At 36.8% G+C, this 27,014-nt stretch overlaps 1 protein-coding gene across 8 annotated transcripts in view; it reads right to left on the reverse strand.

Annotated features, from left to right (window-relative positions):
• Positions 1 to 27,014, reverse strand: part of CSPP1 (centrosome and spindle pole associated protein 1) — a 128,413-nt gene that overhangs the window by 43,562 nt on the left and 57,837 nt on the right. For 5 of the 8 annotated variants that reach the window (XM_049853522.1, XM_049853520.1, XM_049853523.1 and 2 more), the window contains 8 exons: positions 26,414 to 26,535; positions 25,962 to 26,040; positions 15,454 to 15,583; positions 13,221 to 13,368; positions 7,308 to 7,460; positions 4,135 to 4,247; positions 1,209 to 1,358; positions 222 to 368 (listed from right to left, as the gene is read on the reverse strand). In XM_049853522.1, the coding sequence (XP_049709479.1) occupies positions 222 to 368; positions 1,209 to 1,358; positions 4,135 to 4,247; positions 7,308 to 7,460; positions 13,221 to 13,368; positions 15,454 to 15,583; positions 25,962 to 26,040; positions 26,414 to 26,535 (1,042 nt within the window). The remainder of the gene's footprint in view (positions 1 to 221; positions 369 to 1,208; positions 1,359 to 4,134; positions 4,248 to 7,307; positions 7,461 to 13,220; positions 13,369 to 15,453; positions 15,584 to 25,961; positions 26,041 to 26,413; positions 26,536 to 27,014) is intronic. The other 3 variants (XM_049853526.1, XM_049853525.1, XM_049853524.1) reach the window with 1 other exon arrangement.

Consider the following 27,014-nt stretch of genomic DNA (forward strand, 5'->3'; position numbering starts at 1 on the left):
AAATCAATTGGTATCTCCCCTCCTCTTCTATATATATCGCTGGTTCTGTTTCGCCAGAGAACCCTAAGACACACAGTGACATCAACTCATATAGGAGTTCAGTATATTGCACCCAGACTAGGTAGTAAGGTAGAATGGGGGGAATGTCTAACACCTTCACAACTCTCACAGTAACAGCGATATAACTATAGGTTTGATGGACACTTTCACCAGAAACTTACCTTCGTCTCTTCCCCAATCATATTTTCTCTTTCATAGTAGTGCTGAAGTTGCAGGTTATGTTTTTCTTCTTCTTCTTTCTTTTTTCTTTCTGCTTCTTTTCGTCTTTCTTCAGCTAACCGAATTAGCTCTTCATTTTTTAGCCTTTGCTACAGAGAAAACAATGGTAGCAAAATAAAGAAAAAAATATTCACTCCATACGTACATTCTACAGTCCACTAAAAAATTTTGTCTTGTCTGAAATAGACAAGTCACACACACATACATATATGTACATATACATATAATATATATACATATATATAATAAAGGAAATTATGTTTAATACTACAATATTAGGCATCTTTTATAACAATATTAGTCAGCCTATAACTATTTTTTGGCTTAAAAAATCATCATTTATCTCTTTTCTTAAAAGAGCTTTTCACCTTAAGAGATTAATATCTAATGAATAGATATCTGGTATTTTCTAAATATACTCCAAGATTGTTCTCCTTTATAAATAACAAATATCTTCCAAGTCAAAATCAAGGTTTCTCTGACTGAGACTAGAAGGATCCCAGAGGTCATGGTCCCCAGACCTTCTATTAGCTCAAGACAGGAACCATTCCCAAAGCCAACTCTTCAGACAGGGATTGGTCTGGACTATAAGAGACAAAATGATACCGGTGAGGAGTGAGCATCTTGGATCAAGTAGACACATGCGACTATGTGGGCAGCTCCTGTTTGGAGGTGAGATGAGAAGGCAGAGGGGGTCAGAAGCTGGCTGAATGGACATGGAGAATACAGCATGGAGAGGAGGAGTGTGCTGTCTCATTGGGGGAGAACAACTAGGAGTATACAGCAAGGTGTATTATAAATTTTTGTATGAGAGGCTGACTTGTAACTTTATAATTTGTAAACTTTCACTTAAAGCACAAAATTAGAAAAAAAAAATCAAGGTTTCACTTTTAGACTCAGTCGTAAAATACAGCCAGAAAAAAATGCACCTCCTCCTCTTTCTCTCTTTTTTTTTCCTGTTCCTCTTCATACTCCTGCTGAATTCGTGCCCTCTGTTCTGCAAGTCGTTTTTCTTCTTTTTCTTCCGCAATTCTCAGTCTCTCTCGCTCTGCTTCCTCTCTTTGTTTTTTTTCCTCAATCTAGAGAATTAAACCTAGTTATTATTTTGTAAAACTACTGAAAAGTTAGAACACTATTGTTTCCTGGTATCCCGTGCATCCAACATTTGCACCGAACCCTTTTTGCAAGTAAAAATGAGTTCTGAAATCTGTCAGTTTCCTACATTTTATTGGGGAGGCTACATGATATAATGTTAAAAGCTACACAGTCACTTCCCCAAAAGGCCGTCTTTCCTATCTGCTGGCAGGCTGATGGGAAAAGAACTAAAACTATGAGTTGTAAGAGGATTTAGGCAGCAAGGATTAATCTGGAATGCACCTTGGCCTGTAGTGCAGAGGACTCTAGGGGAGTATCTGAAGGTACAGTCTAAGACCTGAAGTGAAGAGGACCCTGAGAGATGGTCCACATCCTCCATGAGCAATAGGGAAGACTGGCAGCTTGGGGACTAAGTATCTGTGATACTGGTTTAGGGCTATTGATCGATTTTAGTAACCCTTACTTACATAGGGCAGCAGGATCCCTGGTGGCGCAGTGGTTATGTGCTCAGCTGCAAACCAAAAGGCTGCATATTAGAACCCACAAGCCACTCCGCAGGAGAAAGATGTGGCAGTCTGCTTACATAAAGACTACAGCTTTGGAAACCCTATGAGGCAGTTCTACCCCGTCCTATAGGGTCACTATGAGTGGTAACCAACTAAATGGCAACTGGTTAAACATGGCTATTTATATATTTATTGTTCTCATCTGCGTTTCCTCTAGCTCTATCTAGAGGTTGTTCTATCTAGTGCTATCAATCTTTTAAGCTATTTTTAATCTTCTCTACTATTCTCACATTTGCATGATTTTATATTCTGGGGCTTTGTCCAACACTTCTTTCTCGCAACACTATGATATGCACACAGTCCTAATTTGCATATTTAGGACTACACAGTGTGCATGTAACCACTTCTTCAAGTACAACGTACCTAGAGAAAACACCATTTATGACCCATACAACAAAATCTCACATTTAACTCTCAGTTCCCCCTCCTTCCTACCCCATGGAGTTTCTTCCAATGCTAGTAGTTTTTTCCAGAGAGAACAATTCCCTAGCGATCCCTAGAAATATCAATATGGTATCTACAGATATGATTCCTGAAGTCAGGAGACTTGGGTTCAAGCACTGGCCTCACAATCTGCTAGCTCTCCCACCATGGGCAAGCCTCTTAGTCTGCACTTTAGTTACATGGCATAAAATAGAGATAATAATACCTTCCTCAGCAGGAACTTTTGAGGTTCAAAGAACTACTACATATAAAAGTATCTTATTAACAATAAAAGGTTGTACGACTCTCAGATTTTTTCCTCCTGAATTCTACCCTAAGCTTTGATAAGACTTTCTAAGTTTAATAGTAGCTACTTAAAGATTTGACTTGCTGCCATTATGGAAGGTATATCACAGGATCCTTCAAGTTCAACAGGTGACTCTATGACACCTCAACGTGCTGCTATGTGACTTCAGTGGCTCTTGAGATCTCTGATGGCACTCCCTAACATCCAGTACCCTATATTCATTCTATCGATTCTTAAGAAAGGCCTTTCTACCATATCCAGTGTTACCACTCTAGTAAAATATCCTGTCTTTACAATCCTCCAAAAATACATCCTAAACATTAATGCCAGATCAATCATCCTTAAAGACTATATACTTTATATTTCTTCCTTATTTAAGAGTCCACAATAATGAGGATTAGAAAGCATGTATGTTTGAGGGAAATTTGTTTAAAAGGAATCTGTTTAAGAGACTGGGATTAGATTAAAACCAAACCAAGCCCAAACCCGTTGCCATCAAGTTGATTCTGACTCATGACAACCCCACAGTACAGAGTAAAACTACCCCATAGGGTTTCCAAGGAGCAGCTGGTGGATTCAAACTGCCAGTGCTTTGGTTAGCAGCCATAGCTCTTAACCACTGCAGACTGGGTATTCTTAAATGTCAGGCTAAAGAGTGGACATTATTCTATAGGCAAAGAAAAACTACACCCACGTTTTGTGTAAGAATAATTGCATGTGAAAAGTCCTATCAAAGAAGATTAACCAGGCCACAGGATTAACCTGACACTAGGATATAAGTATGGTTGTGTAGGAGAAGGGGGCAAGAAGAGAAGAAACTGTGAGTCCTTTATGGGCAAGGATCTCATTCATCTCTGGCTCCAACCCTAGTATTCAGCACAAGGGTAGACAGTAAGTCCATGTGCTTAATAAACTACTGGCTACTCAAGTGTCTTTGCTTTGGGCATTTCCTTTACTCTAAATGCTATTTGCTTATACTATATAGACAAATGGGAAAATGACTGCAAAATGTGACTATCTTATACCTAATTTTTATTTATTTACAATCTGAAGTACTGAGTCAAGAATATCAAATCATTTGAAAAAAAGTTACTGATATTCTACTAACTTATAAGCATCTAGATTCATTCTATTCCTAACAGGTGAATATTTCAGTAAGTCTGTTTTAAAATTTTTTAGTATTTTCTGTTTTAACTGATTAATAATTTAATGAAGCTCAGAAAAGATAAAATCAACTGCTATACTTAACATGTCTCATTTCTTTTTTCAGATATAACTGAGACAGTAATATAATTTTAGTAGTACCTATTTTTTTTATATCTGATAAAAATTAGGTATTTTAGATAACTACATTGCATTTTAGAATTTAGCTTTTATCCTGTAGATAATTTTACAAGTTTAGTTTATGCAAGTTTATTAAAATTCCTATGAAACTTTTAAATAAAGATCAAATAAGCTTTTTACCTGAAAACGAAGAAAATTCTTGTATAATTCTTGCTGTTTGACCTGGAGTTCAGTTGCAGGCTCACCAAATATGTTTCCCCGAGCAAAAGGAGAGCTCTGTGTCTGCATATAACCTTGAGAGACATTTTGCAGAAACATAACATTAGCCAGTGCTTAGAAAATGCAAAGATTAAAGAATAAAGAGTTTGCTAATAAATTAATATTTTGAAAAACTGTGCTAAGTAAGAAAGTCTAGAAGATCAGAAGAGGAAGACTGAGATTAGAATTTGAAGACCAGATTAAAAGTAACCAGAGGAAAAAAACCAGTGAGACTTAAATAAACTTAGTAATTGAAAAGATGCCAAAGAAACGTGTGAAAGCTAAGAGCCTAAACAACTCTCGTTCCAACGAAGGCTTTAAAGTAGAATTTTTGGACAGAAAAAAGTACACATTTAAATTCTATGTATTTGAATATCCTTCTCTCAAAAATAATGCTTAATTGTATGTTAAAATGCATTAACATGTGTGTATATATGGGTTTTTACATATGCATATATATATAATTTCTAAAACTGTTTTAAATACCAGTAATCCCAAAATAGTCTTCCTGTCAATAGTATAAACAATAGTGAGAAATTAGCAAGCTAGTTCTAAAAACATTTCATTTTTAACAAATTACAATGAGTCTTCTAAGCATTGCAACAGTTTTTGCTTAAAGATTCCATCAATTAATGGGATATCAACATGAACAAAAAATGTTTTATTACATATTCCCTACAAGTAGATATGCTTGAAGGAGTTAAAAAATTATTTCATAATAGTAACTCGAAACATGTACTCTAGGAGTCTCTTTGAATGCAGAAAGAAAAAACTTGCTATTTAAATTTAAGCCTCATATACCTTTTTGTATTATTTCTGAGTTACTGACTCATTCCTTATGGTATACATGTAAAATACATATTTCTCTCACTTGTGTAGTTTTACGTAGGCTGACTACTTTGGAATTCAGCTGCCTTTCAGGTCTATTTTGCCTTTGTACTTAAGTTTATTGATGCTTCTCTGATCAGGAAAACACCAAAATCAATACTTAAACATTATGAATACTTTCTTTCACTTGAAAATTATTCTTCTGAAAACAAACTACCATAAATATACACCTTAACGGTTCTTTAAAGCTGATTAACAAAACAGAATTGCGTGGGCATGTTTCACTTTGATGAACACTCATGCTAAACATTTGAATGATTTGGGGGCAATTAGAGAAGGAATATCATTAAAGACAGAAAAGTTCCGTCCTTTTAGCAGTAAGTACGCTACAAAAATAAAACCATTGGAAGTACCTGTTCTATACAAAGAACACGGAAATGTATCTAGGCGTCATAATGTGCCGAATAATAAATTTAAGTGAAATGAATACTGGACTTCATAGACTGCAGCTCACCTAAGAACCATGAAGTAAAAGAAGAATGGAAATGATAAAGGGCCTCAAAAACAGGCCTAAAAAGGACTAAACGCAAGAGGATAACGAACCTTAAGCACACACTATTACATTCGATTTATTCTATAGCACTGAGATCCCCAAACAGACTACTGGAAAAACAAGCAAATGAGGAAGAAAAAAATAATGATAGAAAGAAGCTGGAACTTTCTCTTAGCAGCAATGATATGAAAAGGGGTTTTGATGCTCCTATTTTTGTTGCTGTGGGCCGTCAAGTCGATTCTGATTCACAGTGACCCTACGGGACAGAGTAGAACTGCCCTACACGGTTTCCAAGGCTGTAATCTTTATGGAAGCAGACTGCCACATCTTTCTCCTGCAGAGCAGCTGATGGGTTCGAACCAACAACCTCTCAGTTAGTAGCCGAGCGCCTAACCACTGCGCCACCAGAGCTTCTTTTGATACTCCTAACTGCTCATTAAATTACTACAGATTCAGAGTGAAAGCTACATTAATAATTTCATCAAAGTCAAAGGTGCCAATTTTAGTGTTGCAAAAATCAAAACTGGACCCACTGGGTAGAAATCACTGTGGATTAAAGAAAGAAAGGATTATCTCATAATTAGAGATCAAAAAGCAGAATAGGCTGCCCAGGAAAACAGCAAGCAACCCACCTCCAGAAGTGTTCAATAAAGGGTGCAGAGGCTTAAAAGATGCAGGCCTAGAGATTCCTATCACAGCTCTCCATCTAACCGGCCTGTTTGGCCAAAAAAAAAAAACTCAACAGGCTACATAATCAGTCCGGGATATTTTAGAAGGGCTTCCTAATGTTAGTTTCTTTTCTAGTCTAAAATTAAAATTTTTGTAAAGTACAAAAGTTGAATTTTGAATAAATTAATAAGCATTGAAATATAGTGCTGGGTGGCATAGTCTTTCAACTTCCTTTAACTTTTAAATATATTTCACATTTTGACATATACTTGATAAAGGTGATGACAATTATTCCTGGCAAGTCATAAAGAAAGACAACAAATAAGTTTCAACTGACAGAACCTTTAATTAAAGGATATTATTTAATTGCAAATCCAAAATATTTGGTTGAGAAAAGGAGATGTGGCCAGGTATTAGATTTCTAATTAATTCCTTTGTACACTGTGGTTTCACAAGACAAACGATTACTAAAACAAGTGAAAAATGAATTTCATTGTACAATTTATTATACCACACCTGATACCTTTTCACTAATTCAAACTGTTATAGGTATAAAAAACAAACCGTATGTGCAAAAACAGTATTTGGTTTTAAGAAATATCACCCCCTACCAGCAAAATAGGAGCCCTGGTGGTGCACTGGTTAAGAGGTTGGATGTAAACCAAAAGGTCAGCAATTCAAATCCACCAGGTGCTCCTTGCAAACCCTCTGGGGCAGTTCTACTCCATCCTACGGGGTCGCTATGAGTTAGAATTTACTCAGCAGCAACAGATTTTTTACCAGCAAAATAAAAATGTTAGCAGCAGCTAAAGCAAGTTACAAAGCTAAGAAGAAATACACAGCACTAAAAAGCAACCTATATTTCCCTATTCACATTTTTTCAAAAGACCTATAAACAAAAGGTATCACAAACAGCATGAATAACTGCTTCCGAACTCAGAGTAACCAAATTTTCAAAACCACAATAAGAACTTTGTCAGATAACAGAAGAGAAATGTTACTGAACAACTTCAGAATTGTAAAAAAACAGAATGTGATTAAACACCTGAGTTTTTATTTGCAGAATCTTCTAGGTTCTCAGCATTTGAAGTCGCTAAATTTTGCTCTAGAGATACAACAGCCCTTTTATCTTCATAGGTTCTTGCATCTGGGTTATGGTAGGCATCTACATTTTGTCTGTGCATCCTATTCAAATCAGCTGAGAGGGAAAAATAAGCCATTTATTTCAAGAGACACATTTCTATAATTATTGTGTTTAACACATTTTCTTAAAATAGGGAATAATTACCCAGTGCTGGCTTTTGAAATAAAAACCTTGGAATCAGAGAAAAAACAATAGAACAGAGCTAGGAATAATTCAATGACATCTTGTTGTCCTGAAAACAGAAAATTATCAAAACATATAAGAAATAAAAATAATAATAACAACCCTGCAAAATAACTTTAAATAAACTTAAATTTAGTTGAGAAATTAAGGATATGTAAATCTTTGATAACCCATAAAAACCACAGCAGTATTTAAGTTACTTCAGAACTTGGAATTTCTTTAATACAGAAAAAAATAGCAATAATTCAAAATAAGTCGTAGTAGCAATTTATCCAACATCATTAGCTCTCCTAATGAAAAAACATAATCATGTAGTATAAGAGTTTTAAAATATATCTACAAATTCCTTGACAGTCCTCCCTCAAAATGTGACATTCAATTCCACTCCTCCTGAGTGTGGGCAGAATTATTAAATTACTTCTTATTAATAGGATATTGTGGAAATGATAGATGACTTCCAAAGCTGCTTCATAAAAGACAATAAGGTTAAAGCCAGCTACCATATCGTGAAGACACTCAACGAACCCTAAGGAAAGGTCCACGTGGCGAGGAACTGAGGCCTCCTTAGCCATGGGAGGGAACCGTATTGGAACAATTCCTCCAGCTCCAGTCGAGCCTTCAGATGACTGCAGCTCTGGATGGCATCCTGACTGCAACCTCATGAGAAACCCTGAGACAGAACCACCCAGCTACATCGCTCCCAAATCACTGATCCACAGAACTGCAAGATAGTAGATGTTTATTTTAAGGTACCTTTAAGTTTTGGGGTAACTTGGCAAAAATCTATATACATACAACTGGGTCAAACAAGCAGTTAATCTCAAAAACAAACCTGATTGATTGCAGAAGTCAGGGATTTAACAAAATAAAAGTAGTTTTGCACAAAAAAATAACACACCTGGGACACTATGGCAGCAATGAAAGTGAACTTAAATTTGGATATAAGAAGTATTTATCAGGAAGCCTACTAAAATCACAGAGGAAAGCTGATTTCAAGAAAACTACCAAGTGCCAAGGATTAGCAAGGCAGGCAGGGAAATCGCCACTAAATCCTGGGCTCTATCCGGATACGGAAGGTGAATGACACAGGAAGATGACGGGAAACCTGTATCTCTTTGTCATCCAATTTGCTGCAACAGTATTAAGAAGACTGGTCAATATAAATAAGAAGTCACTCTGAATAATAACACATACACCAGTCTTTTATATTCTATTACTAGACTGCAATATATCAAGCTCACTCCTGCCTTCCAGACAACACCCAGAGCTCTGCAGACAAACTAGTGAGTACTTAGGGAATACAATCTCATTTTGATATTCAGCGGCAAAAACCATAAATCAAAAGATAAATATCCTATAAGTAAACAAATACTATAATAAACTTCAAAAATAATTTTGTAGTTGTTAGGTGCCATGGAGTCAATTTCAACTCATAGTGACCCCATATAACAGAGCAGAACTGCCCCATAGGGTTTTCTCCCTCCGAGTTCCTGGGTGGGTTCAAACAGCCAAGCTTTTGGTTAGCAGCTGAGCGCTTAGCTGTTGTATCACCAGGGCTCCTTTCAAAATCATAACCATGTTATAATTTATTATCGTGATTACACATGATCCTCTCAAAGTAATATTCGAGGTATTCATATTAAAGGAAAGTTAATTTTATTAGAGGGCATATTTATTATTTAAAACTAACACATGCAATCAAAAAAAAATTCATATTGCTTTTACTGGAAAAAATGTGTTTGTCAATCAAGTAATCACACTTTTTCCATTTCTGTAAAGCAGTAGGGTAAAATGTTTGAAATAAGCTAAAAAAAAAAAAAAAAAGGCAGCCCTGGTGGTGTAGTGGTTTAGAGCTCAGTTGCTAACCAAAAGGTTGGCAGTTTGAATCCACTAGCCACTCCTTGGAAACCCTATGGGGCAGTTCTACTTTGTCCTATAGGGTCACTATGAGTCAGTATCAACTCAACGGCAACTGGTTTGGGTCAAGAATGTAATTTGCCAACTGCAAAATGACACTGAAAAAGGGCCTTTATTTCAAATGTAAATCACATCACATAAAATTATCAGCATTTTAAGAATACTTCTGCACCCAAAAGAATAACAAAAGAAAATGTCACAGATTAATGAGTGGGAAAATAATTCTACTCTCTGAATAGTTTATTAGACCAGGGTTAACTTGTATGATAGTGATAAGTAAACAATACATCAAAAGTACTTAATTTTTTCATTCCTTATTTTATAATCTTTATCTTTTTATAAACTTAAATGAACACTTCAAAATTAACATTGACTTCACAAGTTAGCTGCTCTTTGTACTTGGGTAGAAAATATGGTCCAAAATATTTTAAAGAAAATGGCTGAGATATATTAAATATTGCTCTTTTTATTGCGGTTGAGTCGGTCCTCGACTCATGGCAACCTAAGGCACAATGAATGAAATGCTGGCCAGTCCTACACCATCCCCACAGTTAGTTGTGGATCAGATCATTGTGATCCGTAGAGTTTTCATTGGCTGATGCTTGGGAATAGACTGCAGGGCCTTCGTTCTAGTTGGTCATATTCCAGAAGCATCACTGAAACCTGCCCAGCATCATAGCCAACACTCGAGCAGTTCTGAGGACCATAGAGGCCCAGGATTATTCAGCAATCCAAGGCCAACATACAAACTACGTTATGAGTTAGTTCAGAGAGGTATGCCAAATTTTCAACTCTGGCACTACTAGCAACATGTATTTCAAAATTAATCACATTTAAAATATACACACTTACAGAAATCAGAGTCTTTAGGATGAGTAAAAATCTAATGAGTAGTCCATAAAATAAATCTCACAAACTTAAAAACAGTGAGATCATAAAAATCATTTTTCTAAACAAAATGGAATATAAACTAAAAAAATAAAAGTTATTTGGAAAATGCCCTAATATTTGGAAATTTTAAAAACACACTTCTAAATAACTCGCCGTTCAAAGAAAAATCCTTCTGGGCATAAAGAAACCTAAACTTCCCAGACTGTCACAGAAGGCAAAAGTGATATTCCTTCACTCCTAGGCCAGGCCCCAACAAGATCCAATTTGTTCTCCCTGACCATTGGACCTTGTTTGTGCAGCTAGAATTGAAAAACTCCAAGATGGAGGAGTGACACAACGGGAGAGGCCTGGATCCCTGAGTCACCACCTCTTGGAGAAGAGCGACCCACATAGCATCAGAACACGACATAAGTGAGAAATAAACTTATACCGCTTTAAGCCTCTAAGAATTTCGAGTTGTTTGTTACAACACTTTTCATTAATTATCTGGACTGATACCTTACTTTAAAAGGAAATGGTATAGCACTGCCCATAATGGAAATAGATCCAGTATTTTTCTAATATACATTTAAACAAACACTTAACTATTAAAATAAGAAATGTTCATCTACGTATCACCTAAAATCATCTATAAAGAAATTAACAAGAGTTTCTGTCTTTTAGAATATGAGGAAAGCACTCATGAGGTAGACAGGAAAGGAACAAATCCTTTGTGGAAAACAGTGTTATCATATTAATATAAGTAGACCTCAAATATACCCTTTTTTAAAGGGTCATATACAACAAAAATTTATAACAGGTATAACTCATAAGAACCCTAGTAGCTCAATATCCAAACAATCTTCTGATTCCATCATCCAGCTATCCCTACAATAACATACAACACCTAAAGATCAACATGAAATTAAAGTTTTACAATTTTAATACGTACTTTTCTATTATCAGAGCCCTGATGGTACAGTGGTTAAGGTGCTCTGCTGCTAACCGAAAGGTCAGTGGTTCCAACCCACCAGCTGTTCTGCAGGCAAATGATGTGGCAGTCTGCTTCCATAAAGATTACAGTTTTGAATTTTGTGATCTGATGTGATTATCCTATGTGCTGTAAACCCTAACCTCTACGATGTTAATGAGGCAGGATCAGAGGCGGTTATGTTAATGAGGCAGGACTCAATCTACAGCATTAGGCTGTACCTTGAGTCAATCTCTTTTGAGATATAAGAGAGAGAATCGAGCAGAAAGGAGAGGGACTTCCTACCACTAAAGAAAGAAGAGCTGGGAGCGGAGTCTATTTTTTGGACCTAGGGTCCCTGTGTTGAGAAGCTCCTAGATCAGAGGAAGATCAATGAAAAGGACATAGCCCCAGAACTGACAGAGAGAGAAAGCCTTCCTTGGGAGCTGGTGCCCTGAATTGGGACTTCTAGCCTCCTAAACTGTAAGAGAATAAATTTGTTTATTAAATCTAAAAATAAAAAATCAAGACTAAGACTTGGTGGTGGTAAGACCTAGGAATGCGGATTTTAAAACATCTCCCTAGCTGAGTCTAATGAAACACCATACTCAGACTTGGGTTTGGGCCCCATTGTGTTCAAATTAGTTAAAAAAACTTTTTGAGGACCCACACAGAATAGTAAAACCAAACCCACTGCTATCAAATCAATTGGTAGGCAGTGACTGTGAAAGCATCACACGGGAGTTGGAATTTGTGGTCTCACAAATTCTGTAGCCTTAGAATGGGAACCTGTGCTCTACAGAGGTTGGGTAGATTCAAAAGTCACTGAAAAGATCTCAGTGAAGTGTGTTGGTTAGTGAAATGATGACTCAGGGAAATGAGGTTCTTGAAGCCTTCAATGCCTCCTCCCATAAAATCCCATTGTGAAAGGGCTGCTCCCTCCATTAATCCTCACCCTCCCACCTTCCCAACTCACTCACCTCCCCAACTCTATCTCCTTAACTACTATAAGTTCTATAACTCCAGCAGCATTGCTTGAAACCACCCCACCAAAACAAGCCCAGAGGCTTGCTTTAATTTAGGTAGGTACAAAAAAGAGAGAAAAAAAGATTACAGCCTTGGAAATCCTATGGGGCAGTTCTGTTCTGTCCTACAGGGCTGCTATGAGTGGTTTGTTTTGCTGTGAGTTGTGAGTTTGTTTTTGTTGTTTCTATTATCCTTTCATTTCTCATTTCTAATCAAATAATTTTCAAAAACCCATTATGTTTGCTCTACTTTTATTCTGCTCAGCTAAAAACTAATCAGAGACCATTCTAATACATATAACATCATATATGAAAGCCTGTCTTTCAAAGTATTTGTTGTGTGATAAACAGACCAAAATTGGAGTACACGGTTGAAAGGTAAATCAATATAATTCTGCAACCTGCTAAAAAGGTTTTGTAAGGAGTCCCTGTACTGAGTAGGTATATCACGTATCTGAATTAAGCACATCTTAGCAACCATTCTAGATCACACTTAATTTTAAGATCTCTTATCAGTTAAAAACAGCAACTACTTATTATACTAGGAAACAGTCTAACTACTAGTATAGGTAAAAACTTGACAACTAGCATGAGCTTTTCTCTACAGTTGGGTTATCATCATCAGAGTATGTAAAATTTGTAAGAAAAACACATAAATAGTATCTGAAGAAGAAAAGCTTTCTAACCTCTGTTATATTATCAAAATACTTATTTTCCATTAAGCTACATATCAAGAGACCTCCTTTTACAGGCTATGGTTCCTGTTTCTTCCTACTCTTCACTCTTTTTTAAAAGTTAAAAATAATTGACTTTATTTTAAAAACCAACAACTCAGTGGAAATAACATACTTATCAAATTTCCTTTTGCATCCCTGAGAGGCGCACCACCTCCACCTTTCCCCCAGGGGTTATAGCTTCTCATTTCAGCTTCTAATTTAGCTTCATATTCTTCTTTTTCTTCACGTTCTTTCTTCCTTCTTTTTTCTCTTTCCAGAATCTTGGCAACACAAGAAACATTCATTATTTAAGTGCTAGAAAGTATTCTGATACAAGTATTCTGATACAGTATTCTGGTATTAGTAATAATACCAGATTTTATTTTATTTTTGTTAGAAAAAAATGGAGATACTTTTTTTTCCAGTATACTTAAGTAGACAATTTTAAAATCACAAATACATGTAAATATGCAATTTAAAAATACTTCAGTGGCTGAAATACACAGCTGCTACTCCCCTGTATCATGCCACAAGAGACCTTTCCAGTTACTGATACCACTTTGAAATAAACCAACTCCCTCCCACCCCTAACTTCTCCCTGAACCATTATTTAGGGAAACCTGAGGTTTCCCTCCCTAAACCTAAGCAGTGTCATGGGGACCTTTAGGATCTCCCTACTTTCCTTTTTCACATAACCTGTCATGGGAACTGTCTAGTCACAAACTCTACTCCCACCGCACCAGACCTATTTTTAAAACACAACACACACACAGACAGAACAGTTGTTGGACAGTTGATGCCAACTCATGGCAACCCCATGTGTATCAAAGTAGAACTGTGCTACATAGAGTTTTCAATGGCTGATTTTTTAGAAGTAGATCATCAGATCTTTCTTCCAAGGCACATCTGGGTGAATGTGAACCTCCAACTTTAAGTTGGCAGCCAAGTGTGTTAACTATTTGCACCACTCAGGGACTCCAGGCCTACTCTACCCTGGACAAACTCTACTCCCAGACTTTAGAGAAACTGAAGGTTCAAAGCTTTTTGAGGAATGCTGAGCTACTTTAGGTACAAATTTATGAAAGCATACAAAACAAAAACATTCCTATCGTCACCAAGTATAAGCAAAGGGTTATTCTCTAGAGACATGTGGATAAGTAACAAACAAGTATCTAAATTTTGAAAAGTCACTGTAAAAAATATAACCATATACACAGAAAATTTAAGCGAACTCTCACTCTAGCAAGGCCAAAGAAGTCATCATATATATAAAAAAGACTTCTACAGTTGGAAAAATGTAGTTTTGTCAGTGGCATTTTTAATACACTCATTCAAAAATTGACATCAGACTTTTATTTGTAGAATCTTAAACACACAAAATAATGTTGATAATTCTATAATTTAAAAAGAAAATTTATCTTTCAGATCGTTGACCATGTAAATGTTGAACAAAAAGACTTTTAAAAGAATTCAAGTGGAACTTGAAAAAAAGTATCTCAGTTGAACAATGCATCTACCAAGAGTCACAGGGTCTCCTCAGAGATAAGGGTATCCCCCTCCCCACCCAAACTCCATACATTTGATAATTGCTCTAAAGCAAACTCTCTTCAAACACTACAAACTATAACAGAACCCATTATCATGTTCTACTTCCCATACTCCCTATCTTAGTTCACATCCTCGTTATTCTCCTAGATCAGAACACTGGGAATCATCTTCAAGCCCTCTGTTTTTCCTCATTCCCTGTATTCAAGTCCTGCCAATGAAACTTCAGAATTGTATCTTGGATGTCCTCCCTATCTTCCCTGTCTGGCTTGGGGCCTCATCTCCTCCTGCCTAGATCACCTCAGTAGCTTATTAAAAGGTTTCCTTGCCACATCTCTTTCCCAACTGTCTACACCTCAACCAGATACCTCCCGAAAAGGCAAATCTGCTCATGTCAACTAATCCTTTCACTTTTGGATTTCAAGTATCATTCCTTTCGCTGTCCACTACCTACAGATAAAATTGAAAACCCCTTAATATGACTTCACAATACACAGCACAATCTAACTCTCCAGTCATATCTCCGACCATTCTTTTATACACACACCAATTCTATTCCCTGAAAATACCAAGAATTTTAAGCCAATTCATTGAGAAATACTCAGCTCAAATATCATGGACTATGTGAAGCCCTCTCCAACTGCCCCAAGCAATTGTCCTCCCTTTCCTATGCTTCCAACATCATCCCAGTCCATCTACTTCAAAACATATCATATTGAATTATAGTTAACTGTTCTCTTTCTCCCCTGCCATATTCTGAGTTCTAAGGGACCACCGTAATAACACATAAGGTATTCAAAATTAAATGAATGAATGGATACCTGTTGCTGCAAAGCTTCTTGGTAAGACTGAAGTGACTGTTTTGAAGGCTTTGGTTTGTCTTCAAACAACAATCCTGAATTTACTGCTCGATCACTTGTAGTTTTCATTTCATTCTGTCCAACCATATTCCTACATCAAATACACAATTCATAATTTGAAACTATCTATGACCATGCCCAAAGACGAAAATACAACACTCCTTTGAAATAGCATGGCATATAAATAGACTTAAGAACAGGAAGGATGTCTCTCCATAGGTCAAAAAGGGATCCTTATGTAAGTGGACCTTTCCTAAAATTTCCCTCCTGCCTCTGCTCTGATCATTCATGGAACTTTCAAATTTCCTGGATCTGTTTTTTCACCTAGGTCGCAGTTACATGGGGTGGATGTTTTGTGATAAATCATCAAGCAGTACACACATGACTTATGCACTTTTCTGAATCCACAGAAATCATAACAAACTAGAAGTTCCTCAAGTAATACGATAATAACTATCTAGTTACTAATAATGATCTAGTTAATACATGTGCTACAATATAAAGTAATTGCTTCCTACCCACTTCAAAACTATTGTTGTTAAAAGTAAGCAGAAAAAAGGAAATAAAAGAGATTAGAGAAGAAATAAATGAAACAGAGACTAGAAACACAACACAGATCAATGAAACCAATAATTGTTTCTTTGAAAATATCCGCAAGATTTACAAGCACTTCCCTAGACTGACCGAGAAAGAGAGAAGGCTCAAATTCCTAAAATTAGGAGTAAAAGTGGGAACATCACTATTGACCTTAGAAAAATTAAAAAGATTATAAGGTGTCTTAGTCATTTAGTGCTGCTATAACAGAAATACCACAAATGGATGGCTTTAACAAAGAGAATTTTATTCTCTCACAGTCTAGGAGGCTTAAAGTCTGAATTCAGGGTGTCAGCTCCAGGGGAAGTCTTTCTCTCTCTGTCGGCTCTGTGAGAAGGTCTTTGTCATCAATCCTCCCCTAGTTGAGGAGCTTCTCAACACAGGGACCCTGAGTCCAAAGGACACGCTTACTCCCAGGTCTCGTTTCTTGATAGTATGAGGCCCCCATGTCTCTCTGTTCACTTCTGTCTTTTATATCTCTAAAAAGATGGGCTCAAGACACAATCCAATCTTGTAGATTGAGTCCTGCCTCAGTAACATAACTGATGCTAATCCTATCTCGTTAATGTCGTAGAGATAGGATTTACAACACACAGGAAAATCAGATCAGATGACAAAATGGTAGATAATCACATAATACTGGGAATCGTGGCCTAGCCAAATTGATACGCGTATTTCTGAGGGGTACAATTCAATCCATGAACAATTGTATGCCAACAAATTAAGATAATCTGAATGAAATGGGCAAATTTCTAGAAAGACACAAACAACCAAAACTGACTGAAGGAAAAAATAGGAAATATAAGAAGAGACTGAATTAGTATTCAAAAAAATGTCCTACAAAGAAAAGCTCAGGGCAGTTGGCTTCGCTGATGAATTCTACCCAACATTTAAAGAATTAACAACAATCCTTTACAAACTCTTCCCCAAAATGAAGAAATTTCCACCTCATTTCACCTCATCCTATTAGGCTAATATTATACCAAAACCAGAAAAAGACATCAGAAGAAAAAAAAAAAACCTACAAACCAGTATCACTTACGAACACAGACACAAAAATCCTAAACAAAAAAATTAACAAACATAATCTAACAAAATATTTAAAAAATTCAATTTCCTGACAAAGTGGGATTTATCCCAGGTATTCAAGGCCGATTTAATATCTGAAATCAATCAAAGTAATATGCCATATTAATAGAATAAAGGACAAAAAACACACAATCACCTCAATAGACACAGAAATAAACATCTGACAAAATTCAACACCCACCCCTTTTTATATGGAAAGGAAAGAGGCCCCAAATAGCTAAAGCAATATTAAGGAAGAAGAACAAAGTAGGAGGCCTCATACTTTGTCATGGATTGAATTATGTCCCCCCCAAAAATATGTGTATCAACTTGGTTAGGCCAAGATTCCCAGTATTGTGTGGTTGTCCTCCATTTTGTGATTGTAATTTTATGTTGAGAGGGTTAAGGTGGGATTGTAACACCACCCTTACTCAGGTCACCTCCCTGATCCAGTGCAAAGGGAGTTTCCCTGGGGTGGCCTACACCACCTTTTATCTCTCAAGAGATAAAAGGAAAGAGAAGCAAGCAGAGAGTGGAGGACCTCATACCGCCAAGAAAGCGGCACCAGGAACAGAGCATGTCCTTTGGACTCGGAGTGCCTGTGCTTGAGAAGCTCCTCAATCAGAGGAAGATTGGGCACAAGGACCTTCCTCCAGAGCCGACAGAAACAGAATGCCTTCCCCTGGAGCCGACGCCCTGAATTTGGACTTGTAATCTATTAGACTGTGAGAAAATAAATTTCTCTTGGTTAAAGCTATCCACTTATGGTATTTCTGTTATAGCAGCACTAGATAACTAAGACACTTCTCAATCTCAGAACTTACTGTATCACCACAGTAATCAAAACAGCTTGGTACTCACATAATGACAGACACATAGACCAATGGAACAGAACTGAGAACCCAACAAAGGGTCAAAGCTCATTCAATGGGAAAGAGACATCTCTTTAACAAATGATGCTTGCAAAACTGGATATCCATTTGCAGAAAAATAAAACAGGACCAATACCTCATAGCATACACAAAATTAACTCAAAATGAATCAAAGACCTAATGTTAAAGCTAAAACTATAAAGTTCCTGGAAGATAACATAGGGACAAAGTTAAGGGTCCTAACTTTTGGCATAAATACACTATCAAACACAAGTAAAAATGTATGAACAACAGAAGATAAACCAGGTAACTGGGACCTCCTAAAAATTAAATTCTTATGCTTATCAAAAGACTTCACTAAAAGAGTAAAAACAGAACCTACAAACTGGGAAAAAAAAATTGGTAACGGCATATCTGACAAGGGTATAATCTCTAAAATATATTTTTAAAAACTCCAACAACTCAATAACAAAAAGACAATCCAATCAAAACATGAGCAAAGGACAGAAACGGACACTTCACCAAAGAGGACATTCAGGAGGCTAACAAACACATGAGGAGATGCTCGCAATCATTAGCCAATCTTGTGTTTTTGTTGTTAGGTGCCATCGAGTTGATTTCAACTCACAGCAACCCTATGTATAATAACAGAACGAAACACTGCCTGGTCCTGTGCCATCCTCACAATCGTTGCTATGTTTGAGCCCACTGTTGTAGCCACTGTGTCAATCCATCTCGCTGAAGGTCTTCCTCTTTTTCACTGACCCTCTACTTTACCAAGCATGATGTCCTTCTGCAGAGACTGGTCCTTCCTAATAACATGTCCAAAGTATGTGAGACAAAGTCTTGCCATCCTTGCCTCTAAGGAACATTCTGGCTACACTTCTTCTAAGACAGATTTGTTCATTGTTTTGGCAGTCCATGGTATATTCAATATTCTTCACCAACACCAACATTCAAAGGCATCAATAATTCTTCTGTTTTCCTTATTCATTCATTGTTCAGCTTTTGAATGCACATGAGGTGATTAAAAACATCATGACTTCAGTCAGGTGTACTCCTTAAAGTGATATCTTTGCTTTTTAACACTTTAAAGAGGTCGTTTGCAGCCGATTTGCCTGTGCAATGCATCATTTGGTTTCTTAACCGTTGCTTCCATGGGTGTTGATAATGGATCCAAGTAAAATGAATTTCCCGACAATTTTTCAGACAGTGTTTCACTGCTATTCATAGGGTTTCCGCTGGCTAATTTTTTCAGAAGTAGACTGCCAGGTCCTTCTTCCTAGTTTGTCTTAGTCTGGAAGCTCAGCTAAAACCAGTCTACCATGGATAGCTCTGCTGGTATTTGAAATACCAGTAGCATAGCTCCCAGCATCACAGCAACATGCAAGCCACCACAGTACAACAAACTGACAGAGGTGTGGGGACAAAAAAAAAACTCAGTGCCTTTAAGTCATTTCCAGCTCATAGTGACCCTATAGGATAGAGTAGAACTGCCCCATAGGTTTTCCAAGGAGCAGCTGGTAGATTCAAATTGCCGAATTTTGGTTAGCAGCTAAGCTCTTAACCATTAGACCACCAGGGCTCACCAGCCATTAAACCCAAAAAAACCAAACCTACTACCGTTGAGTCAATTTTGACTCATAGTGACCCTACAGGGCAGAGAAGAACTGCCCATAGAGTTTCCAAGGAGTGCCTGGTGGATTTGAACTGCCAATCTTTCGGTTAACAGACATAGCTCTTAACCACTACGCCACCAGGGTTTCCTTAGCCATTAAAAAAGAGATGCAAATCAAAACTACGATGAGACACCATCTTAAAAAAAAAAAAATTTTTTTTTTCCATCTTACCCCTGCAAAAATGGCACTGATCAAAAAAAAAAAAAAAAACAGAAAAGAACAAATGCTGGCCAGATTGTGGGGGGTTTGGAACTCTTATACACTGCTGGTGGGATTGTAAAATGCTATAACTGCTATGGAAAATGGCATGATGCCTCCTCAAAAAGCTAGAAAGAGAAATACCTTATGATTCTGCAATCCCACTCCTAGATATACATCCTAGAGATATAAGAGCTGTGACACAAATAGACATGTGCACACCCATGCTCACTGCAGCATTATTCACAATAGCAAAAAGATGGTAACAACTTAAGTTGATGAATGGATAAACAAATTGTGGTACATATAAACAATGGAATACTATAAAGAATAATGATGAGTCTGCTAAACATAACATGGATGAATCTAGAAGACATTATGTTAAATGAAATGTCAAACACAAAAGGATAAGTATTGCATGATACCACTTTAATAAAAAGTCAACAATAGGTATACACACAGAAAGCAATGTTCTTTAATGGTTACTGGGGATAGGAGAGGCGAGGAGGGGGAATCACTTATTAGAGAGTCAAAAAAACAATCCCACTGCTGTCAAGCCGATTCCAACTCGTAGGGACCCTGCAGGACAGAGTAGAACTGCCCCATAGAGTTTCCAAGGAGTGCCTGGTGGATTCAAACTACCAACCTTCTGGTTAGCAGCCGTAACGCTTCAGCACTACTCCACCAAGGTTTCCTATTAGATAGTAGACTTGAGATGATTCTGGTGATGAAAAGGACAATACACAATACAGGGGAAGGCAGTACAACTTGACCAAGGTAAATGGAGACACTGAGAGGTACACAAGAATAAAGGACAACTAAAGTAAATGCTATAACATATACAATCTTGCAACAACAGTAATAACAAGCAAAATATATATGAATGGTTACATGGGTAGAATGTATGATATAAAGGTGCAGGAAGGTATATGGGAGTACATGCATGTGCATATATTGGTACATTTGTGATCACATCTATGTATGTGTTTACATGTTGTTGTTAGGTGCCATCGAGTCGGTTCTGACTCACAGTGGCCCTATCCACAAGAGGACGAACAGTGCCCGGTCCTGTGCCACCCTTACAACTGTTGCTATACTTGAGCTCATTGTTGCAGCCACTGTGTCAATCCACCCTGTTGAGGGTCTTCCTCTCTCCTGCTGACCCTGTACTCTACCAAGCATGATGTCCTTCTCCAGGGACTGATCCCTCCTGACAACATGTCCAAAGTATGTAAAACACATTCTCGCCACCCTTGCCTCTAAGGAGCATTCTGGTTGTACTTCTTCCAAGACAGACTTGTTTGCTCTTTTGGCAGTCCATGGTATATTCAATATTCTTCCCCAACACCACAATTCAAAGGCGTCAATTCTTCTTCTGTCTTCCTTATTCATTGTCCAGCTTTCATACGCATGTGATGCGATTGAAAATACCATGGCTTGGGTCAGGTGCACCTTAGTCTTCAAGGTGACATTCCTGCTTTTCAACACATTAGAAGAGGTCCTTTGCAGCAGATTTACCCAATGCAATGCATCATTTGATTTCTTGACTGCTCCTTCCATGGCTGTTGATTGTAGATCCAAGTAAAATGAAATCCTTGACAACTCAATCTTTTCTCCATTTATCATGATGCTGCTCACTGGTCCAGTTGTGAGGATTTTTGTTTTCATGATGTTGAGGTGCAATCTATACTGAAGGCTGTGGTCTTTGATCTTCATCAGTAAGTGCTTCAAGTCCTTTTCACTTTCAGCAAGCAAGGTTGTGTCATCTGCACAACGCAGGTTGTTAACGAGTCTTCCTCCAATCCTGATGCCCCGTTCTTCTTCATATAGTCCAGCTTCTTGAATTATTTGCTCAGCATACAGATTGAATGAAAAAAAAAAAACCAGTGCCGTCGAGTTGATTCTGACTCATAGCGACCCTACAGGACAGAGTAGAACTGCCCCATAAAGTTCCCAAGGAGTGCCTGACGGATTCAAACTGCTGACCCTTTGGTTAGCAGCCATAGCACTTAACCACTCACTACACCACCAGGGTTTCCAACAGATTGAATAGGTATGGTGAAAGGATCCAACCCTGACGCACACCTTTCCTGTCTTTAAACCATTCAGTATCCCCTTGTTCTGTCCAAACTGCCTCTTGGTTTATGTAAAGGTTCCTCATGAGCACAACTAAGTGTTCTGGAATTCCCATTCTTCACAATGTTATCCATAATTTGTTATGATCCACACAGATGAATGCCTTTGCATAGTCAATAAAACACAGGTAAACATCCTTCTGGTATTCTCTGCTTTCAGCCAGGATCTATCTGACATCAGCAATGATATCCCTGGTTCCATGTCCTCTTCTGAAACCAACCTTAATTTCTGGCAGTTCCCTGTCAATATACTGCTGCAGCCATTTTTTAACTGTTTATATGTACTGTGTATATATTCATATATATAATAAAGCACAAATGGGGCACAGTTAGGGATACTTAGTAGACATACTCAAACACCTCATGGGACTGATTTACTGGGTTTGAAGGCTCAGGACCATAGTCTCGTGGGACAACTAGGTCAATTGGCATAACTTAGTTAATAAAGACAATGTTCTACATGCTAGTTTGGTAAGTAGCATCTGGGGTCTTAAAAGCTTGCAAGTGGCCATCTAAGATACAACTATTGGTTTCTTCTCATCTGGAGCAAAGGAGAGTGAAGGAAACCAAGGACTCAAGGAAGAAATTAGTCCACAGGACTAATGGCCCAGGCAAACCACAGCCTCTTCTAGCCTGAAACCGAAAGAATTAGATGGTGTCCTGCTACCACCACTGACTGTTCTGACTGGGGACACAATAGAAGGTCCTGGTAAGAATGGGAGAAAAATGTAGATCAAAACTCAAATTCATAAAAAAGACTAGACTTCCTAGACAGATAAAGACTAGAGGAATCCCTGAGACTATCACTCTAAGATACCCTTTTAACCTGGAACTAAGGCCACTCCCAAAGGTCACTTTTCAGCCAAATAATAGGTTGGTCTATAAGATAAACAATAACACCCATGAGGAATATGCTCCTATACAAGATCAAACAGTAAATATTTACCCAAAAAGCAATGATGAGAAGGCAAGGAGGGACAGGGAAACTGGATGGATGGAAACAGGGCAGAAGGGTAGAAATGATGAGAGTGCCGACACATTGCAGGGATTGTAACCCATGTCACAGAACAATTTGTGTATGAATTGTTGAATGGGAATCTAATTTGCTGGGTAAACTTTCACCTAAAACACAATAAAACATTTAAAAAAAAATCAACACCCCCTCATGATCAGGAGACTACCCTAATAAAATGGTTAAATAAAATTCTCAAAAGAGAAATAAAGTGATAAAAGAAAGAACCTTGGGACATCAAGAAGGGAGAAAAGACACGTTAAGCAACAATATGAGTAAGTAAAACAGAGTTTCCTTCTCGAATTTTCTAAATTGTTTTGACAGTTGAAGCAAAAGCTTCAATTCTGTCTTAAAAAAAAAAAACCAAACCAAGCCCGTTGCCATTGAGTCGATACCAACTCGTAGCGACCCTATAGGACAGAGCAGAATGGCCCTATAGAGTTTCCAAGGAGTGCCTGGTAGATTCAAACTGCCAACCTTTTGGTTGACAGCTGTAGCACCTAACCACTATGTCACCAGAGTTTCCCAATACTGTCTTATGTGGTTCTAAATCACATTTATGACAATTATATAATAAACAGGGGAGAGTAAAGGGACAAAAAACATTTCTATATTCACTCAAAACCGATAAAATGACAGCAGTGATAAGTTATATATAATGTAATACCTTGAACAATGACTAAAAAAGCTATAAAAAGAGATACCCTCAAAAAACATTATAAAAACCAGTTGCTATCAAGTCAATTCTAACTTATGGCAACCTCATGTTTATCAGGGTAGAATTGTGCTCCATAGGGTTTTCAATGGCCGATTTTTCAGAAGCAGATCACCAGGACTTCCTTCTAAGACACCTCTGGGTAGACTCAAACCTCTAATCTTTGGGTTAGCACCCAACCGTGTTAACCACTTACACCACCCAGGGACTTCCCAAAACACTAAGGCAAATTGAAATTACAGAAAATGTTCAAGTCACTCACTAGAAGGCAGAAAAAAGAAAAGAGATAAAAAATTAAAAACAAAAATAAAATGGCAAATCTAAGTTCTGACATATCCATAATTGTATTAAATATAAATGGTCTAAATACACCAATTAAAAGACAGCAATTGGCAGACTGGATTTAAAAACATGACCTCATTATATGCTGTTTACAAAAACTCTCTTCAAATATAACGATATGGGCTGGTTGAAAGCAAAAACATTAATTAAAGAAAAGCAGGAATGGCTATATTAATATCAGACAAAGTAAAGTACAAACAAAGAAAATTGTCAGAGAAAAGGAAGGACATTATACAATGATAAATGGGTCAATACACCAAGAAGACATAGCAATCCTAAATGTGTATGAACCAAACAACAGAGCTTCCAGACATGTAAAGCAAAACCTGATGGAACTGAAGGAGAAATGGATCAAAAAAGGAGAAATGGACAAATCCACAAATATAGTTAGAGACTTCAACACCCCTCTCTCAATAACTGATAGAACAACTAGACAGAAAATCAGCAAAGACACTGAAGAACTCAACACCACCATCAACCAACAAGGTTCTACTCAATACTCATAGAACATTCCACCGAACAACAGAAAACACATTATTTTCAAGTGCCCAACGAACACATACCAAGATAGGCCATATTCTGAGACATAAAACACACCTAAAAAAAAAAAAAAAACGGGAAAATTTCCAAATATTTGCAAACTAAACACACTTCATTTGGTGACAACATCAAACGCTGGCAAGGTTGTGAAGATACTCAAATTTCCATAATTGCTGAGAAGATACAAAAGTTTCCATAATTGGCAGTTTCTTAAAAAACTAAACATGCAAATACTGTACAACCCAACAATTACACTCCCAGGCATTTTCCTAAAGAAACAAAGACTTGTCTTCACACATTAAAAAAAACTGTACTCAAATGTTCAAAATAGCCCCAAACTGGGAACAACCCAAATATCCTGCAACAGGTAAATGGTTAAACAAACCGTGGTACAGCAATACAGTGACTACTACTCAGCAATAAGAAGGAACAAGCTATTAATATGTGCAACAACCTGGATAAACCTCCAGAGAACTACGCTGAGAAAAAAAGCCAATCCCAAAATGTTATACACTATATAATGCCATTTATTTAACATTCTTAAAACAACAGCATTATAGGGATAGAGAACAGATTAGTGTTTGTCAGTGATTAAGAAGGGAACTAAGTGTGGCCATAAAAGGACACCATGAGGAATCTTCGTGGAGATGTAATGTTCTTTCTGTATCTTGAGTATATCAATGTCAATATCCTGGTTGCGATATTGTGCTACAGTTATGTAAGACGTTATCCTTGGGGTAAACTAGCTAAAGGGTACATAGGATCTCTTTGTATTATTTCTTACAACTGCATGTAAATCACAATTATCACAAAACAAAAAGTTTAACTTAAAAACTGATGCTACATAAGTATATTTACTGACAATGAAAAAATGTTTATAATATGCTATTAATTTTTAAGCAGGTTACAGAACAATATGTATGATATGATACTAATTTGGTGTGTGTGTGTGTTACAGATATATTTTCATTGAGTGTGTGTACATGTTTATGTTCACAGAAAGACTTCTTGAATATATATATAAATATGGCTACCTCAGGGTTAATGAGATTTTTTTTTTTGCTCGTTCATATTCTTATTTTTTAGCAATTGTATGCATGACTTTTGTAATGAAAAAAATAAGATTATTCTTAATTTATAAAATGTACTTTCTATAAAATATTGACTTAAAAGCAACGCTTTGAACATGCTGGTTATATAATCATTAGAAGTTAAAATAAGTTACATCTGTTTTGAAGAAAAAAATGAGTAATACAGGTTCTATAAAAGACAAATGATTCTTTACGTAAATGATTATTTAAACTAATAACTCACACAACAGATTGTGCTGGCTGGTGAGTGACAGGAGCATTGACGTAAGCTGCAGGCTGTATTCCCATCATTCCTGAACCATCTTAAAAGAAAAAAAAAAATATTTCAGGGTACCCATATTTTTTTTTTTTTTAATTTAATAAACACTTTATTTATCCCTGTAGTAAAAAGCATGTATGAAAATGTTACCTAGGGAAAAGCATCAATATTTCTTTCTGAGTTAGGAATTAACAAAGAACAACTCAAGAACAAAAAAATAGTTATTTTTTAAATCTAGATGAACAGGAATTGAGTATGAAATACAACTAGGTTTTAAAACAGGGCATTTACTAAGTCATAAATATATAATATTTGAAATAAGTTGTGTTTTTCAAATTTATATATTTTTGGTTGCACAAAAACCAATTTTCCACATTGAACTACTAGAAAAAAATACCACTCTTTAGATAACTTACAATAAGCAAGACTGGGATCCAAAGGATTCCTGGCCCCATAAAAATAGTATGCATCATCGTAAGGAGTTCGATAGTTAGCAGCCAGAGGTGGTAGTAGGGGAGGTGGAGGCAGAGGTGCAATTCTATAACAAAAGAAAAGTGGAAATTTCTTCTCATATTTCATAGCAAATCTTTTTTTAAAATCAAGTTATTATTAGTTGGCAAAATGTTACTGAAAATTTAATAGCTACTTTAGAAAAAGCTACCTTTTTGCTTCCGTCTTCACCAAAAATCATGACTCAAAACGCAAAAAGCATAGTATGAAATTTCAGAACTGCAGATACAACATTTATGTAAGACAAAACCTTAAGTTAATATCCAATAGTCAATATGTGCCAGTATCAAATAAAGACAGACACAGTCCCTGTCCCTCAGGAATAATACAGAAATAAACAGCAATTATAGCAAAGTATAGTAAATGAAATAATAGAATTAGATGCAGGTTCCTATAGGAACACAGAGCAGAGACATTTAAACCACATGGAGAGAAATGGTTCCTGGAAAAAAAAAAAAAAAACACTGCTCAAGCCAAGTTACTACAGTGAGCTTGTCACAGCTAGAG

Source organism: Elephas maximus, chromosome 15 (assembly GCF_024166365.1).
Source record: "Elephas maximus indicus isolate mEleMax1 chromosome 15, mEleMax1 primary haplotype, whole genome shotgun sequence".
In the NCBI taxonomy this organism is placed as follows: Eukaryota; Metazoa; Chordata; class Mammalia; order Proboscidea; family Elephantidae; genus Elephas; species Elephas maximus.